This window comes from Fukomys damarensis, unplaced genomic scaffold (assembly GCF_012274545.1).
Source record: "Fukomys damarensis isolate Sample0158 unplaced genomic scaffold, DMR_v1.0_HiC HiC_scaffold_38, whole genome shotgun sequence".
Classification (NCBI taxonomy): Eukaryota; Metazoa; Chordata; class Mammalia; order Rodentia; family Bathyergidae; genus Fukomys; species Fukomys damarensis.
Genome location: NW_022900950.1, coordinates 73,344,493 through 73,363,460, shown reverse-complemented (window position 1 = coordinate 73,363,460; position 18,968 = coordinate 73,344,493). Strand labels below are relative to the sequence as shown.

The 18,968-nt window shown below is 39.3% G+C and overlaps 1 protein-coding gene across 4 annotated transcripts in view; it reads right to left on the bottom strand.

The window, feature by feature from the left end:
• The window catches only part of Fam160a1 (family with sequence similarity 160 member A1), a 256,696-nt gene that overhangs the window by 77,841 nt on the left and 159,887 nt on the right, over positions 1-18,968 (bottom strand). For all 4 annotated transcript variants that reach the window (XM_033760037.1, XM_010627911.3, XM_033760038.1 and 1 more), the window contains 2 exons: positions 12,438-12,657; positions 1,683-2,309 (listed from right to left, as the gene is read on the bottom strand). In XM_033760037.1, the coding sequence (XP_033615928.1) occupies positions 1,683-2,309; positions 12,438-12,542 (732 nt within the window). In that variant the 5' untranslated portion in view covers positions 12,543-12,657. The remainder of the gene's footprint in view (positions 1-1,682; positions 2,310-12,437; positions 12,658-18,968) is intronic.

Here is an 18,968-nt window from a genome sequence, read left to right as displayed (position 1 = left end):
CATCCTATGAGTCTAGACAAATGGATACTGATATACATCCACCATTACACTGCCATACAGAGTATTTTCACTGCCCTTCCTCAGGCCCCCTTACGCTTCACCTATTCATCTCTCTCCCTGGAAAAAAAATCTGGAAAAAAAATATGCTATGCTTGCCATGGTTTTGTTTTTTCCAGAATGTTGTAGAGTTGTACTTGCAGTCTTGGCAGGTGATGGGGTTTCTTTCACTCAGTAATATACATTTAAGGTTCCTCTATGTATTTTCATGGTTTAATAGCTCACTTTTTACCTAAGAAATATCCATTATCTGGATATACAGTACTAGTTTTAATGCATCCATTGAAGGACATTTTGCTAAGTTTTGGCATTAACACAGCTGCTATAAACATGCATGTGCAGGTTTTTGCGTGGACATGTTTTTACTTCCCTGGCTAAATACCAAGGAATATAACTAACTGATGGGTCATATGCTAAGAGAATGTTTAGTTTTACACATAACCACCAAACTGTCTTCTAATGTGGCTGCACTATTTTGCATTTCCACCAGCAATAAATGAGAGTTCGCATTACTCTGTACCCCCACTGGCATTTGGTGTTGCCACGGACCCTGCACACTAAATGTTAATTGAACCACTTCCCTACCACCTCATGCCCCTGTGACAAGCAAACACACTCCCACACACATTTCTAAGTGCCTTCTAGGGAGTGCACAAAATAGCATTAATTAAAATGAATCTAATCTATCTAATCTAATCAATTTGCCTGGCCTGTTTCAACAAAACTAAAGGATCTTACACACTGTTCCACATACTTGAGTCAATACTGTTTATAAAGACTGTAAAAAGAATAAACTAGAACTAAAGTGGAAATGTTAAATGAGCTGAGAAAGTACTGATAGCTATTACCCAACCAGCAAAAGACATTAATCAATAAATATGTTCCCAAAAAGGCACTAACACCAAAAACTAAGGAGGGCCCTAAGACCTCCTATGAGTCCCAGACTGCCCTGATTCTTTTCTGGAACTGACTCAGCTTGGGCTACTAGAATTTCTGCAAAGAACCTTACACTTTATTTCTCACTAAACCACGAACGTATTAAGAAACAATAAAGACTATTTCTTTTTACATAAAATTGCAAATATGTATTTTTTTAATAAAATCAATGCTTCCAATCTATAACTAATGGCCATTATCTTGCTAAGAAACAAATTAATTTGTGAAGCCAGTTGTGAGTAGTCTTACCACATGCTTTCATTCAATGGAACAAAATGAATCTAAAAACCTTAGAATTTAGAAAGTGTAAGCTTTACCAATCTTTCAAGAACTTAGTCTCCGAAAAAAAATAAAATTGTTCCCAACCAAAATGAACCAAGAAAGGCAGCACATCTAGTTTCATCTGTTGGCTTATTTTGAGCTGACACTGCTCAGCTAAATAGCATCTCAGTTTAAACTCCCTATTTCCTACAAAGATATCTTCCAAACATCTTCCCATAAAAGAAAAAAACTGGAGGGGCTGGGGATTTGGTTCAGTGGTTCCACCACCAGCCTCACATGAGCAAGCGCTGGAATTCAATCCACCATACCAAAAAAAAAAAAAAAAAAAAAAAAAAAAAAAAACCTGGAATAAGAGAAATAAAAAGCATTTATCACCTGCAGAGAAAATGAGAAAGGGTGGGACTTACTGGACAAAAATAGGTGTTTTCCACGATGTGATGGGCCACCATGCTGTTCTCGGCAGAAAGAGACATGATAAACAGCAAAGCATCCCGAGCTTGCTGGCCAACTGTCCCTTCGCGATGAATGAAGGGAATCAGGAGGGAGAAGATAAGGAAGTTGGCAGCCCCTTGGTCCTCACTAGTGTGGAAAAAGAGTTCCAGAATGGATGGATCTTTGGTAAGGATGGAACAGAGTTGACTGAGGAGGACAACCAACTTCCCCTCCACAGCTGCAGTGGTCGTTCCTGAACAAGAGCTGAGCAACATCATCAGAGGCTTCAGAATGGGCTTATGATGCAGCAGAGGCTGGTGTGATTGGGTGACCAACATCTCATACATCTTCAGCTGCTCAATTTTAGTCTCATCAGTAAACTCCCGTCTCAAACTCCAAAGGAAGAGCTTCTCCATTATGTTCTCAGAGACCACAAATTCCAAAATTGGCCCCATTGCAGCATCCTTGGCTTGCTCTTCAATGAGCAAGAAAAGCATGTGTTCTACATAGTTCTGCACAGCGCTGGCCTCATCCAGAGGGATGGACCCATATTTTGCCTGGGAGTTCTTCAAGGGGTCATGCTTCTCCAAGATTTTTACAACCTGTGACCAAATTAAACACTCATCACCAATCTGATCTTTATCATAATCACAAAAACACACCACCTCTGTCATCACCAAAAACACAGGCACTATTGCCCGCTTCTTAGTAAATATCTTCGCATTCTATTTCTCTCTCTCATAAAACAAAAGGGTTAGACTTGGAAAATGTTTGAAGATACTTGTTTATAACAGTTACAAATTTTGGCAGCCTAAGAAAACAGCATGGCAATGCAAATTAAGATACATAAATTCTTTGGACTACTACTATTAAGCCTATTGAGAAACATGAAAAATTCTAACTGCCGTTCAGATTTTTTTTAAAGTAAGCTCTTTGTGTTAGATCCACAATTATAAAATATGTTTAAAACATAGGTGAAAACAAGTAAAAAGAAATAAGCAAAAATAATCACGTGTCCAAAGGAATGACAGGTTCTTAAATTTTTGTTTAAACTGTCAAAAATGTGTTGCTTCACATGTGTAAATACCGAATAGTTTCTCTGGTGTGAATAATCTACAATAATACAGAAGATCCTAATAAGATTACTGACATTGAGAAATGGGAAGAAAGGAGCTAAAGGTGTAGGGAAGGTGTGATGGGCAGGGGAAGGGTAAAAAGGGAAAAGAAATAAATGTGAGTAATGAAAAGATGGAAATGAAGTGGTAGTAGATGGGGAGGGGAGGAGGGGGTGAAGGGAGGGCAGGGACAAGGGGAATAAATGAGAACCAAGACCTGTCATGTAGAGGTACAAGATCCCAACAATGAATATAACTGTACTGTATCCCTAAAATGTACCAGTAAACTCAATTAAAACTGAAAAAAAATGTGTTGCTTTTAAATTTTAAAATACATTCAACAAGTAAAAATAAAAAAACCTGACTACCTGTCCTCTCATATAAATGGAGTTGCTTTGGAGAGTTCAGCAGAGAAGCAGGGCCACTTGTGTGCCCTTGACAACACAGTACTGCTCCCTCCCTTGCTTGAAAGAGCACCTCTTCAAGCTAGCATGCAGTAGTGGGAAGACGATGACAGAAGAGTGATGAACAAGAGCCGAAATCAAGCTGAACACACAGAACACAGAAACTCAGAAATGAAGGGCACGGATGCTGCATTTTCTTTGGGCTGAAAAAATGTTGAGATAACTAATTGTAAAACAAATCCCTAAAGTTTGGAGTGATTTAAAAAGTTCTGGAAATGGTGGTAATGATTATGAATGTAATTAATGCTACTGAAATATATACTTCAAAAGTTAATATTGGCCTATTTTGTTAAATATACTTTACTACAAAAACAAATCAATGGACAGTAAAAAAAAAAAAAAAAAATCCCTAAATAAGTCATGTAACAACCCTGGTCTACTTCTCTCCCTTACTATTGTTGGCATTTGAATACTTCTCTCCCTGCCCTTGAGATTTACTTCTACTATGGAACTTAAACATTCAAAGAATTTTATACTTCAACTTCCACTTAACTTTATGACTTGGGATTTCTAATAATTTCTATCCAAATTATTCCCTTAAAAACGTACATCTATGATAATTTTAAGTAACCAAACATTTGATTTAGGACTTTATCCTTGTTCCTTTTTGCCTTTCTGAGCTGTACACAATATATGTCTTCTGCATTACTCTCCTGCCCTAGTCCTATGACATGTTCTTACACATCCTTTACTTAGGTTACAGAATTTCTGCAAGCCAGCAAATATACAGTGCTATATCAGCATGCATGAGCAAGGAGGGCAAGTTATTTCTCAGGGAAAAATCTCAGTTTCTCTCTGTCAAAAGCAGAAAAAAAGAATCTTTATAGAACAGGAAAGACAAAATGAATAGATTTCCACAATCTATACTCTCTATCAACTTCCATTATAAAACTGATAATGCTGTATCACAAAGGAAAAATTTACCCCCAAACTCTAGATTTGACAGTTTTTACTAATGAAGGCCTTCTATGGGCATCAGTGAAGGGGTACATGGCCCAGTGACGTGACCATGGCACAACCACCAGACATCCTCCTCTTGGTCATTTGGCTGCAGCAGATGGGTACTATATCACATCTCTTCCTAGTAGGCCAGAAGGTCTCGCTGGCAGCAGACCTGGCTCTCTGCCTTTCCTACTGGTTGGAGCCTTGCAGTAGCTCACTGAGTAGGAGCACAGAACTTTGGTCCAAGAGAGACCTCCACCTCAACACAACATACTCTGAAGCCCCAAAAGTTCCTCACTAACATCAAGGGTCCACATTCTGAAGAATGTGCAGTGTGCCTTACGTAAGTACTCTACAACTGAGCTATGCCCCAGCTCTGCTATCAGAAATCTTAAAATTTTAAACAGAATCAAACAGCTTTTAAGCAGCAGCAACTTAAACCTCCTCACCACAGCTCCTTCCTCCAGCCTTTTGGGTTAATGGGCAGAGAAACATGAGAACAGTTCTAAGAACCTGCAGTGCACTATTCTGAGTCCCAGCCTTGGTCTGGTGGTTTTACTATCGGAAGATGGGTGTGTTTCAAGCAAGTTCTGTCAGTCATGAAGCACACGATGTTCAGCACAGTTCTGATCATTCCTGTTGCCACATATCCTGAACCTTACTCCTTAGGTGTCAGGATCCTCCCAGGCTCACACCCTTTCCCTTCTAGGCAGGCACAGCCATGACCTGCTTTTCAAGTGAGTTCCAGGGCCAACACCCTGAGACTGGCTCCTGCCCTGGCAGGGAATGCCTAAGCAGACCTTGGCTAAGCACAACTGCACTAAGGTGCGAAAGAGCTGCTACCCCCATGTCCCAACACTACAAGCAAATGCTATGAGGGTTCTGAAGGCTTCTGCTGACTGATCCCTGCTGTGACTTGAACTCTTATTTTGTGCCCTATTCTCATATCACTTCCATAAAACTCCAATGTTCCTGTTTCCCTGACTTCTGCTGACTACCTAGTTTCACCCACTTATCAACTCTGGCTGTCCAGTCTGATGGATGCCAGCATTCCATTCTGCTCATAATGCCACCCCCAGACCCGGTCCTTCCTAGGACTATCTACAATCTCAGACTATCAACTTTGCTTCAGATTTCTCATCCACAGCCTCTACCGTTAAGTCTCAGGGATTCAGTTCTGGGGTAAAAACAGATTACTTAGGGAGGGAAGAGAGAGTAGTAGTAGATGAGAGAATAAAAGCAAGCAAAATACACCTCACAATATTTTTTACAAAATAAGTTCATGTTGTTAGGCTGAAAACACTATTTAATAAACTAAGCCAGATGTAAAGATACATGCCTTAATCCCAGCTAATGGAGAAGCCAAGGCAAGAGGACTGCGAGTCTGAGGCCAGCCTGGGAAATTTAAAGACACCTTGTCGCAAAATGAACAAATAAACAAAAAAAAATTTTTTTAAGGGTTCAGGTTATAATAGTTTGCCTAGCATGCACAAGGCCCTGAGTATAATTTCCAGCACAGAAAAAATAAAATAATCAACAGGTGTTAAAGCCTATACTCAAGTAAGCCAGCTGATGAGATAAGAAACAGAAACTTAAAATATTTTGCTGATCATAACTAGGCATTTCTCAGCCTACAAACTTTAAAGAAATACAGGATTTTGTGCATGCACATGTGTGTGTGATGAGCCTAGACCGCGTTCATACCCACGTGCAAACACAGTGAACAGTGGTGTTCAAAGGATCATCAGACCAGAGCAGCTAAATTAAGCCTAACTTCAAGGCCATCTGACCTATAAGTATTATGATTCCCAGGACTGAATAAAATTTCTTTCATAAGAATAATGTTGCTATCCTTGTCCCTAATGACACCCCCCCTACAGTCAAATAATGGCCTAAATTTTAAGCAGTCACAAATTCTAAATAGGAAGTTCAAATGCTTTCAGAATAAAAGATCTACATTATAGAATTGCATCTCAAGCTAAAAAATGAATATCCTTCATGATGAATAAGTGTATTTGCTTCAATTCCACCTTATTATTGCTCTGTATCTCATACACATATCTGTATCAATAGGTGCTTATGTTTCTTTGGTTAGAACCTAGTTACTTCAAGAAAGACACATGAGTAAAACCCATACTTCCAAATCCTTTGAAATGTTAATCTAATGTGTCACCATGGGAAAAAAAAAACAAGTTACTAAGTAACACTTTCCATCACACAACAAAAGGACAGGATTTAACTGTCATAGGCCAAATTCCACTTAATGTACCAAATACCTAAAACAAAAGCATGTTTACATCCAGCTCTTGTTCACTGCTAAACAGCCATGTCTTTTTTAATTTGGAGTATTCCTTAAACACCTATTTCTTTTTAAATCAAGGTAACAGCCTTATAGTATGTGCTCACTTGTACACATTGTTAATGTCAACTCCAATCTTCAGTGCCAGAGCTTGTCCAAATTTAGGATAAGAAAGAACAAAGGAGGAGCTCTGTAGACTTAAGGGGAATAGTCAAAGTAAAAAATATTCTAGACAACACTAAGTTTAACCAAGGCAAAAATGAGACTTATCAGTGAGCATGAAGCAAGAAAGCTGCTGACATTTCCACATGCTCTGCCATGTTAGTTTCTAACAGAGGTACAAGTTAACCCCTTAGTACTCTGTCCTCAAGAGGCACAGCTTTTGCTCACTTTATGTTTCAATTTTAAGGTTATTTATAAAGCTGGGAAAGGAGACATAAATTTTTAAAATATAAACACACATCAATTTCGTGAGATAAAAGATGAATCAGAAATCTCTAATTCCCAATTTTTCATCTTTAACTTTACTCTGTCATTTAGTCTATGACAAGGCACACACCAAAAGAGTAAGATAAACAGATTGAGTGAATAAAACTCAAATACACATGTCAAGTCCACGTAGATACTCTAGACTATTCAAGTAAATTCAGGCTACCTAGAGCTCTGCTCACAAGACACTGTTCCTAAACCACACTATCTACTTTTTATTACTGTCGGTAATACATCCGACCAAACTAATGTAGACAATTCCATTTTTTCCCATCCCCACCCCTTTCTTCTACAAAATGAAAAACAAGGGTGATTAAACCCACTAGGTTTTCCTCATCTATCACCATTTAAGTGCTAATATTTTCTTATCCAAAGCAACTTATGCAAAACAACTTTCTTGGAGGCCAAGGACGATGAGAAGGACTGAGCTTTTAACTGAAGGCAAAAACAGAAATGCACACTCCCAACTGCTATTTTTTAAAACCCATATGCTCTGTTCTGGCTCTATGGACAGACAACATTTGGTATACAATGCTTAAAGAAGTAGTGAATGAATAGAGCAAGGTCTATGAAGACACAAAGTATAACTGTGTCATGAAAAATAGCTAGCACAGAGGGGTTAATTCATATGACAATCCAGATGGACAGTTTATCAGCTGGTGGGCTAATGATTCTTTCCATTTTTGCCCTCTTCCATTCAGGAAACACAAAGACAAAAAGTAAGAGATTCTATAATAAACTGTTCTTGTAGATGACTACAAAAACTAAATACAAGTCAGGAGCAGTGGCACGCACTTGTAACCTCAGGACTTGGGAAGCTGAGGCAAACAGATCACAAGTTCAAGTTCTAGGAAGATTCTGTTTCAAAATTTATAAATAAATAAATGGGCTAGGGACTTGGATCAGTGCAAAAGCCCTAGCTAGGTTCAACCCCCAGAACAGCCCCCTACCAAAATTTTTTTGAACACACATACTCCTCCTGATCACTACATGTAAGTCCAAAGATACCCTCGGAGGCAACTTATATATTTTTAAATCAGTGTACATTCAAAGTTGTCCCCAAAATTGACAAGGTCTTCTAAAGTATTATTTCCTACTTTCTGCCTTTCAGTTCAACAGTTCACTGAACATCTACAATGTGCCACACTCTGTGCTAGGCACTAGGAAATCAATTACAAGTGGTCTCTGATCTTGAGAAACTTGAAGTCAGGAAGAAAAGAATTCTACCTGTAATTGTAACAGAAGGTAACAGGCAGCACAGTGAAAGAAAAACCAGGGTGACGTTGGAACACAGAAGGGGCTCATGAAAGAGAGCAAGCAAAGTCACCAGGAATAAACGATTCCCCAAATGAGCCCTACAAGTGGAGGTGGAGAGGCACTTAACCAGAGAAAGGACTATCCCAAGCAGAAAGAAGAACAAGTGCCAAAGGCACAGAGGCACAAAATAGCACGCTGGATATTTGCCTGGGGTGAGAGCAGCTAGGAATTCTTAAGTAATTTCACATTTCTGGAGACTAAATGAGAGTCAGAGAGTTAACAGAACAAAAAGAGCCCTCCATGTCATCCGACCACAAGTGGCCAGACGCCACTGAATGGCTAGAGGAATAACCCAGATGGACCTGGGTTTTAGATTCATTGCTCTGTCAACTAAAGATAAAAAACCACCATTCAGAAAGTGAGAGAAAGTACCAGCCAGAGGCTATACTTCCTAAATCTACACTGTCCAGTTCACTCTTGGAAATTCTCTAATGTCAACTCTAGAACTTCACTTTTCTGGGGCTGACCTGAGACCACTGGATCCTGGAACAGTATGGAAACTCAGTGCAGCACTAGGCCACTCAAGGTCTCTAGATTAGACTGCTCTGGGGGGACAACTAGCTTTCTCACATTTTGCAAGATACAAGCAGATACCCTCCTCCACTCACATTTCCTCCTTAACTTAAGCTCTGAAGTAAAAGCTAATAATAATAAATGCAGAACTGAATCTGTTGGCTCCCTGTTAGTTATACTGATCAGACTGAAGTATACTAATGGAGAAGAATCTTGGATATCACAGCCTTCTGTTGCCTTAATTTTTCCTAACATCAAACATAAAACCATTACACCAGGCAGGCAGTGGAATGCTTCAGTAGACAGAAAAATGTCATTCCATTCTGGCCATGCCACATTTCTCACCAGCCTCACAGTGCTCTTCCTGGGGAGCCAGGGCTACAGTTAAAACAGTCAAAAGTTTAGCTCAGATTTTAGCTCCCTGCTCTACCCTGTTCCTGTTCTGTGTCCACCCCCAGCCTTAACAACATAATTCAAAGAGCTGATGGATAAACCTCCAAAAGGATCAATACCCAGCACTCACTCCTGCTGGCTGAAGATCTCACTCCCTCCCACACCCCTGGCCCTAACTCTGTGCCTTTCTCTAACTTTTTGCCTTCTTCACCTTTTTTTTAACATCCCAACCCCTAAAAGGCAAACTGATCATTTGTCCTACTATCCTTTCTACAAAATGTTTTCTTCTGGTAATCAAAACTTTTTGTCCACAGCCAAACTGACATAAATGTCACTTTCTCCATGTTCCCAGCCACTTTCATCCAACATAATTGCTACAATCATTTTTCATTTTCTAACACTGTTTCTTGCACTGCCATCCACATTAGCTTATGCATGCTTTAAGAGCCCAGACCAAACCTCCTTAAGCTCTACCTGGAATGCTCATAATGAGGCCAAATCAATCTCTAATGAACAACAGCCACTTTGACCCTCAGAGACTGGTTGAACTTCTCAACCAGTATTTTCTTTCATAAAGGCACAGGAAGGCCATCAGGCCTCCACTGACAAAGACTAAGGGCATTTTCCAATTTATTTAAAAGGAAAAGTCAAGTCTACAGAGAGAGGAAAGAAACAAGGGCGGAGGCAGGCAAACTACCCAAAGTTAAAGAAATGGCTGAGTCAACAATAAGACGAGCCCTGTTATGGCTGTGTCTCAATGTTCCCCCAAAGACTCATGCAGTCATAGGTGGAGCTTTTCAGGGGCAGCGGGACCTAGAGTGTTGATTCTGGGATTAAGGATGTACTTCAGGGACTGACTCATGTGCAAAGTCAGGATAAAGGCTGCCCCGCCCTGGGTGTGAGTACGGTTACCCACCCTAAAGGCAGGCAGCCTGGAAAGAATACAAGGGACAGAAAGAGGGCTTTTGCTTCGCTTACTGCCTTGTACCTGCCATGAACTGCTTCTCCTCTGTGATGCCCCTCTGCCATGCCACCTCCTTCCTTGGAGCCAGCCAACTATGAACAAAAACCTCTCCACAAACTTTAAGCTGAAATAAACCTTTTCTCCTTTAACTTTGGGTGTTAGGTATTTTGACTCAGCAGTGAGAAAAGCAACTAAGACAAGCCTCTACTTCACAAAAGGAAACATAATGACAACACACCATTTCCTCTAAAAAAGTTGTTCTTACCATCAACTCAATATTTTGCTGCATGGAAAAAGAGGGTCCTAGGTATCTGCCCCATGCTTCAAATAACCCCAAGTGTCTGAAAGTGCTGAAGTCATTTGTACTGGATATGGAAGTGAATAATACAATTCTGAGACCACTATTTACTCTTTCATCAATATGAAGGAATACTGACTTGTGCCTGAATTAGGACATTTTAAAGCTCTCCAACTGTGGTAGACAAAGCCTGCCTACAATAGAATCTACAAGGGTAGACGATCCACGTGTATGTCATGTCTTTTTTTTTAGGCAGGGTCCTGCCTTGTAGTTCAAGCTGGCCTCGAACTCCCTATGTAACTCAGGATAACTCACAGTGATCCTCCTGCCTCTTCCAAGTCTTGAGGGCTGGGATTATAGGTATGTGTCACCACATCTTGCTGTCATGCCTTTAAGGGTGGTACAGAATACCAACTAAATCACACCACAGTCACCCCAGAAGGAATGACTATAATCAAAGTATTATATATAAATAAGCAAAATAAGGCCCCAGAGCAAAGATTATATATTAGAATAATATAGCTCATCATCAGAATGGAATGCTCTCAAGCTGATTATATACTCCTGACAATTAAAATGGAGCATGAAAAATAAATAACATATGCACTAATATATTAGGTACATTATAACCACACACTAGAAAAGTTTAATAGGTAAAGACAGAAATAAGCCTTTCCATGCCCAACAGACACTGGACACATCCCTTCCAGTTCACTACCCTGCTTTTAAGCCACTGCTTCAAAATGCTTAAAGTGCAAAGCCAAAGGTAATCACCCTAATTACCTAGAAAAGCTCCTGAATTTCTTTCTTCACTTTACTAAAGCAGATGTCCATAGCAAATCCATTGAAATTCTAACAGTAAAAAGTCAGAGAAGGGAAATGCACACAAAATCTTGGAAGCTTTAAACCGGATAGTGACAAGAAGCTATGGAGTGTGAACACCCCGCAGGCACAATTGATTTTGCTCCTTTTTTGATCTAAACCATGTCCCCTATAACTTCTGAGATTTACAGGCTCATTGCTTTAACCCATGTATTGTTTCCGGCCACAGGAAGGAACTGGGTAGTCATTAAAAAACTGTCACATAAATAGCCTCTTACCAGCTCACCTGGGGAGTGTAGTGTGGGACAAGTAGTAAAGAATGGCAATTTTGTTTATTTTACTACCTGCACACTCCCTGAGAAAAGGGGCGGATTGGTAAATTCTCTGAACATTCAACCCTTAATTATCCACACCAGCAGATCAGAGAACAGTTACAGAGAAGTCAAAATGAATAATCAAAAGAACCTTATAATGAGCTTTGAAACAAGACAGGTATTCAGGTAGAGCTGGGCATCTTCTTTCCTTAAATTACACAGGAGCACCAGCCCAAAATTAGTACAGCACTGAGGTCAGACACATGACTCTGGAGTCAGAGGTCTAAGTGCTGGCTTGGTCATTCACTAGTTGTATAACCTCAAGCAAGCTACTTAACATCTTTAATTTCCCATTCCTCTTACAGATGAGAACATTAATACTAACTATCCAGTAGGCTGTGGAGATTAAATGATGTAAGACATATGAAGCACTCCACACAATACTTGGTAAATGCTTAATAAATGTGTAGTATTTTAATGTTATTAGAGTTTAAGATGGGGTGGAAAAAGGGAAATGGAGAGAATGCTATTATGGTCAAGTACATTGCAGAGTGACGTTAAAAGTCACTTTAATGAACTATTGCTCTTCTAAGAAAAATATCCAAGAAATACACATGTTCCCTAACTACATTTGTGAAACAATGGTTTCTCACCAGGATACCTATTCCAGGAAAGCAAAGAGAAAAAAAAATGCTTTTTCTGCCTATTGGCAAGAGTTTCCCACCAAAGTTTTTGGAAACTCAGTTTTCTACATGATGGAAGTTGCGGGACAAGCAGACCCAAGCAGAGTCATACTTTACCTGTGCCCAGTGGTTTCTAAATACAATCATACATGTCTCTGGGTCAACCCCCTGCAGGCTCACAGCCTGCTGGAGTTTGCTCTCTGTTGAAACCGATGACATCATAAACCTTCAATGCTTCTAAGTCATACTTAATTTTCATGAAAATGTGGCAAGCAGTCGCTAACTTTCAAGTACCACAAATGTGACTTCTTCACTCTTCATGGTCACTTTTCAAAATCTGTAATGACAATAACAAAAAGTGCATCTGATTATGTTTGAATATTAAATAAGACATTATTAAGTTTATCACAAAGAACAGACATCCTCAAAGTCCAACACTGAAAAATACCCAAGATGTATTCATACTCAATTTAAAGGCTCTCTTATTTTCTCTCACCTTGTGTTATGGCTTTTATCTAGATGTCCCCTCAGAGCCCTATGTAGTCATAGGTGGGGCCTTTTAGAGGGTGACTGGATGGAGGGTGTGTAATGCTGGGGTTAAGAGTGCGTGATACAGGAACTAAGGGATCAATGCTGAGGTTAAGGGTGCACCACCCTGGGTGTGAGTGCTAACTGCACCTTGGATGAGTAGCATGGATGGAATACAAGGGACAGAAAGAGGACTTGCTGCTGTTGTTTGTACCACTGCCCTCACTTGATTCGTGCTATGAACTGCTCTCCTCTGTGATGCCCCTCTGCCATGCCACCCCACCTTGGAGCCAGGCAACTATGGAGTGAAACCTCTACAAACTCTTACCTGAATAAACCTTTCCTCCTTTAACTTTGAGTGTCAGGTATTTTGTTTCAGCCATGAGAAAAGGAAAGACACCTTGCTATTTAAAATATAAAATAGTGATGCATGAAATAAACAAAACAACTAAGTTCCTTCTCTCCACTACAGCTAACCATAAACCCCTAAATTATTCAAGAATAATTTCTTTCTCAAATAAGAAACTATAAATGATACCAATATTGTGGAGCTTAAGAACATCCTGTAGCAGGATAACCAGGAGTTAAAATTGATAGAAATAAATGGTTTAGTGAAACCTAGGGGGATTATAACAGCATCCAGATTCCCAAGCCCAAAGTGGTTTTTTTTTTAACTTAATGACCATCATAATGAAACTGAAAGCATACTCAATAATTCTGCAGCTCTAAACTAGGCGAACATTTCTAATTTTCTAAAAAATATATATAATTCCAAGTAACCTCGACAAACCAGAGACCGAAATTATCCACCAAAGACAAGAGGTAGCTATTAGAGGGGAGAAAAAGACAGTGCACTTACCAATAGAAAACCAATAGTGTGGCTAAAACATAAAGAAATCCTGAGTACAACAGAGCCAGTAGGGAAAAGAAAAGATATTGAGGTCATAGACTGTACACACTGATCATGATCCAGCTGTGTGATGCCCTCTGAACAAAGCAATAAGACAGAGGATTACCTCTCCAGTCCGTTCAGCCTACCAGAGGAATGGATCAAATCCAGAATATTATTTCTTTTAGTGTATAGACTGGAGAGAGTTTGGAGAAAAGCAAACAGAAACTCAGGGTATGATTCAGGTTAGACATAGGAGTTAAAATTCTTGGTGGAAGTAGTATTAAACACTGGACAACAGGTAAGTACTTGTAGGAGAAAGACTATTCAAATTCAAAGGAACTTTAGAATTCTTTTAAGACATAATAGAAGCTTGCAAAAAATGTTAATTCTGAGATAAATATTTTTAAGGAAAATGCAAGAAGAATAAGGTAAATAGAAAAGAATGGTTGTTGGAAGAGCCAAAAAAAAAAAAAATCCTATAACTGAGGAAATAGCTCATGTATATCTTCTATAATTGCATTTTATTACTGAAACTGGTGAAATCTCCATCCTACATAACCCAATAATACCAAAAAATATTTGTTTTCAACAGACACTGTTAACCACAGTCAGGGCTCTTTCCACTAGGAGGCATGTTTTATTGGGTCCATGTGGTGCTTAAAACTCAGAAAGTCAAAATAAAAATACAGAACAAAATAAAACACAAATGATAGGACACAGACTTAGATCTTTTGTAAAAGGGAAGGTAAGCGAGAGATGGAGGGACAGGAGGAGGAGGAGAGGGGAAGGGGATGAAAAGAATTAAGACATGAACTCCCCAAAAAGAATGTAATCAGTATTGTATATACTGCAAACATATTAGCAATAAAATTTCTTTAAAAAAACAAGAAAACCCAGGAGTGACCACCCATGTACACAGGGTGCACATTCTCCATACCACAGCCTCCATCACTTCTCTGAGCCCACTGCCAGCTCTGCTCCTCATTTAGGTTACCTGTCTAGCACTTATCAACATTGAAGAGAGGAAATGGGATTTTTAATCAACTTCCTCATTGTCCTCAACACCATATTTACACAAAAATGCCAGTGTCTGTTCTCATGCTAGTAATGATAACAAGGAAAAACAAAGTGATTTTGTTTATCCCAGAGGTTGAAAAACTGCAAGGCTTTTTGAGATTCTTTCCTGCTCCAGGATTCCAAGACTCTTCTTCAAAGGTAAGAGAGGACCATGCATCGTGCCAACTACCTCTAAACTAAAAACAGAAAAGGGCTGCTTTCTAACAACCTCAAAGAGAACTTGCACGCAATCTTTTTAGAGATGCAAAAATGCAGTTCAGATAGGATAAAGAGCTTAGCCAATGTCATGGGCTTACACATCAATTTCGATGGAAACAGGATGTTAAGTGTAGATTCTCACACCAAAGCACTTTCTAGGAAATGATGTTCTTTCTGCTTGTTATAATATAATCCATGACCTGATTCCCTTAAGGATTCAGTATCTTTTCTAGGAAAAAAAACACATCTCATTTGATTCATGCTTAACCAATCATATTTTTGAGACACATGTCTGAAGAATCAAAACGTGTCAGGAATACAAAAACTATAGCATAAAGAAAACTTGGGAGAGAGAAATGAAATGAAGTCAAACAAGCTAAGTTTGGGAGGGAAAAAGCTATGCCAGATCATCCTACCAATGAAAATAGTTCCTAACACACCAAAAATCAGATGTTTCCATCCCTCTCTTTTATTCCCATGTGAGAAAATTAAAGTTCTGGCATGTCCCAGGACAATATAAAACTGAAAGAGACAGCTCCATGTTCCTAACCTGAGAGATGATTCAGGATGTACATTTCCTTAAGCATCAAGGTTATCTATATACTGCATTTCCTTGTCACCAGACATTACCTTTTTTTCCATTTTTGCAGCCATTCTAATACTTTACTGGATTCTTAGATCACTGCTAAAGGAACCAAGTAGAGAAAAGAGGACAAAACTAAGCAAAATAGCTGGCAGTAAACTAGGTATGGTGGTATACACCTGTGATCTCAGCACTTGAAAGGCAGAGGCCAGGAAGGGCTGCAAGGGGAGTTTAAAGCCACCCTGGATTACAGAGAGAGTTCCCATCCAAAAAAAATTTTTTTAAAACAAATAAAAGCTGTGAGTAGGTAAAGGAGGCTGTGATAACTAGAATGTTTTTGTGGGCCACAGAGCAGCTTTATCAGACACCTCCCCTCCTGCCCCTGCTCTCTTCAGTCTAAGGGATGTAATGCTGCATGTTTAGAGCAAAGCCGCCACTCCCTCCCTCTAGATATCCAGCCTGTTTGTCCCCTAGATATGCACATGCTCAGTGACTGGAATGTCATGCCAGAGACAGAGACTGACAGAGATATCTCTACACCATGTATTTATTTATTTATTTAGTACTGGGGATCAAACTTGGGACCTTCTGCTTCTGAGGCAGGCGGTGATATCACTGAGCTAAATCCTGGCCCTCTCTATAGACCATTTAGACTTTAAAAAACGACTTTTTTCTTTCTTCAAACAAACCACCAACACCAAAAAATACTCAATTCTGTCTGCACATATGGTTTTGTGTAGCAGTTATTAAGTGTTCTGGTTGGGGGAAGAGGGTCAGGGAAGAAACTGCCTAACAAAATACATGTGCGAGCTCCAGGAATTTAGCTGCTTGCCACACAAGCGCAAGGACCCGAGTTCGATCCTGCTGCCTGCAAAAAAAAAAAAAAAAAAAAAAAAAAAAAAAAAAAAAAGTGTGATAGTTTGATATCTCATTATGGGTTCATCGGCAAAGACAGAACTCTCTATATTATTTTCAGAGACATTACCGACTGGCTGCATTTTTATCAAATTAATATTATATACAGAAATATTTTCTTACCATCAATAAGGAAAGAAACATTCTATTAAATACTATTTGATACAGGAATAATTGGCATAAGAATCATACGTATTTTATTTTCCCTCTTTTGAAGAAGCATAAATATCTTTTACTTGGTTTAAACAAAATAAACATATGCTTCCATATTATAGAATATAATTATAAAAGTTCACATGCTAGTCTAAATCACACCTCTTTACAATGTAAAAGTTTTTTCAGTCTCATTCTCAATCTGATTTTAGACTCTTTGAAAAGATGTATCACTTAAGAAAGGTATAACTGTGTCAAAGTCATTTTTTTCCTTAACTCTTACTATTAACTATATTTTAATATGTCCCTGGTCTTATTAGCAAACTGAACTTAAATTGTAAACATTCTGGTATTTACTTAGATAGAATCTCACACTGTGCTTTTGTGTTTTTTGGCTGTACTTTATTTTGTAATAATAAATTATTTTTTAATTTAAACAATTAAGGAAAAGAGAGGGATAGCCACTCTAAGGGAAAACAAAGCCAACAGAATTCTTTTTCCCCTTTTATGATACTAGGAATTGAACCCAGGGCCTCCATACTGAGCTACATCTCCATCCCCATTTTATTTTTTATTTTGAGACAGAGTCTCACTAAATTGCTAAGTTTCCAAGTCTAGGCTCAAACTTACAATCCTCCTGCCTCAGCCTCCCAGAGTGCTGGGGATTATATATGTGCACCACTATATCTGGGTCCAAGGGAAGATATTATTAAGCAACAACTAATTCTATTTGTAGGCCAACCAGAAAGAAATCAATGAATGTGGAGAATTTGGGGGTAAAGGTGATTTTTAAGGTACTAGGATTGAACCCCGGGCCCTGAGCCTACTAGGCAAGCATTGTACCACTGACTGAGCCATGCCCCTTCAAGTCTTAAGAATTTCAATATTCTACACAAGAAAAAGGAAGATTTTTGATAAAGCAAAGAGAAGAAGGGTGAGGTCAAGAAGACAGGTAAGGGCCAGAAATTTAGCTCAGAGGTGCCGCCGCCTGCCTTACAAGTGCAAGATCCTGAGTTTGATCTCCGGTACCGGGGGTGGGGGGGAGGATACAGGTAAGGGTTGGGTGTGTAGCTTGGTGGTAGAGTGCTTGCTTAGCACAAGCAAAGCCCTGAGTTTGACTCCCAGAACTGGGGGTGGTGGGTGATAAGTAGGAAAGTCTTAGAGATGGAGCCAAGCAGAGGTGGGTCTTTCGGTAGGGAGTTACCAAGTCAGAATGAGTGCCTGGAACTTGATGGACAGGACAGGCTCCCTTCCCACCCTTACGTCTTCACCCCTCCTGACAGTTCTCTTGCTGGTTTGTAGAAATGGGTAGAATTTAGGCAGATGTTAAAGAAGAGAATGGAGGATAAGGGCTAACATCTTGTAGCTCAGTTCGCCAGCCTTGAAAACTAAAATTTAAACTCTCAACCTGGGAACTCAAGCTTTGAGCTAGGAGACAGGACCCAGGGCTCTAGTTCCAGCTCTAAGGAGCTGTAAGATTTTAAGCAAAAACTGGGGCTCTCCATTGGAAATCCACTAAGGTAAGTAGTTAGAACTAAATTACTATTTCTTAAGCCTCTTCCAGCTCTAGTCATTATTTTATGTACTTTATTGCAACTGTTACACTAATTGAGAAAGGATGAATCAGATAATCACTAAAGAAGGATAATGGCCTTTATACAAAAAAAACTGTAACAATTCTACTTGTAATTGAATTCTATCTGTATTCTTTTTAAAGCACATTTCCCTTATGGAATCCACAGCACAGAAATCATCCACTCAAATATAATTCCAGGTACAGCTTGGGATTTTTGTTTGTTTCCCTCTTTTTCTTTTCTAGGCAACTGTCACTACAAAAACTCATTGTTTTAAAATATACGTTGGAATACCCTGAATTGGCAGCTACTAAATACATAAAAAGCCTATTGCTGTAAATGTACTAATCATGGAAAACTCCACCTAAGGATGAAAACTCTTCAAATATTGGGAACACCTGAAGAGAGATGAACTTGTGCCTTCAATTATAATAGCAAGGCAGGGGATTCATTTTTAGTCGCACTACCTCAGAAAACCTCTTCTTTGAGCCTAATAAAACCTTATTAACCCTAAATCCTCCCTGCACTCTAACCTCTGGCCCAAAGTCACTCTCTGTCCCTTTGTCATGGCAATACTGGGCTGGTGGAATAAAGCAAGCATCTGACAGACCAGGATTCTCCTGCATCTGATGCTGTGCCTCCTTCCACTTGCCATAGTCTGCTCTGGCCCACTCACTCTTCAACACACGTTTCGGTAAAGCAGTGTCTGCTTCTGTTCTAAAAAAAAC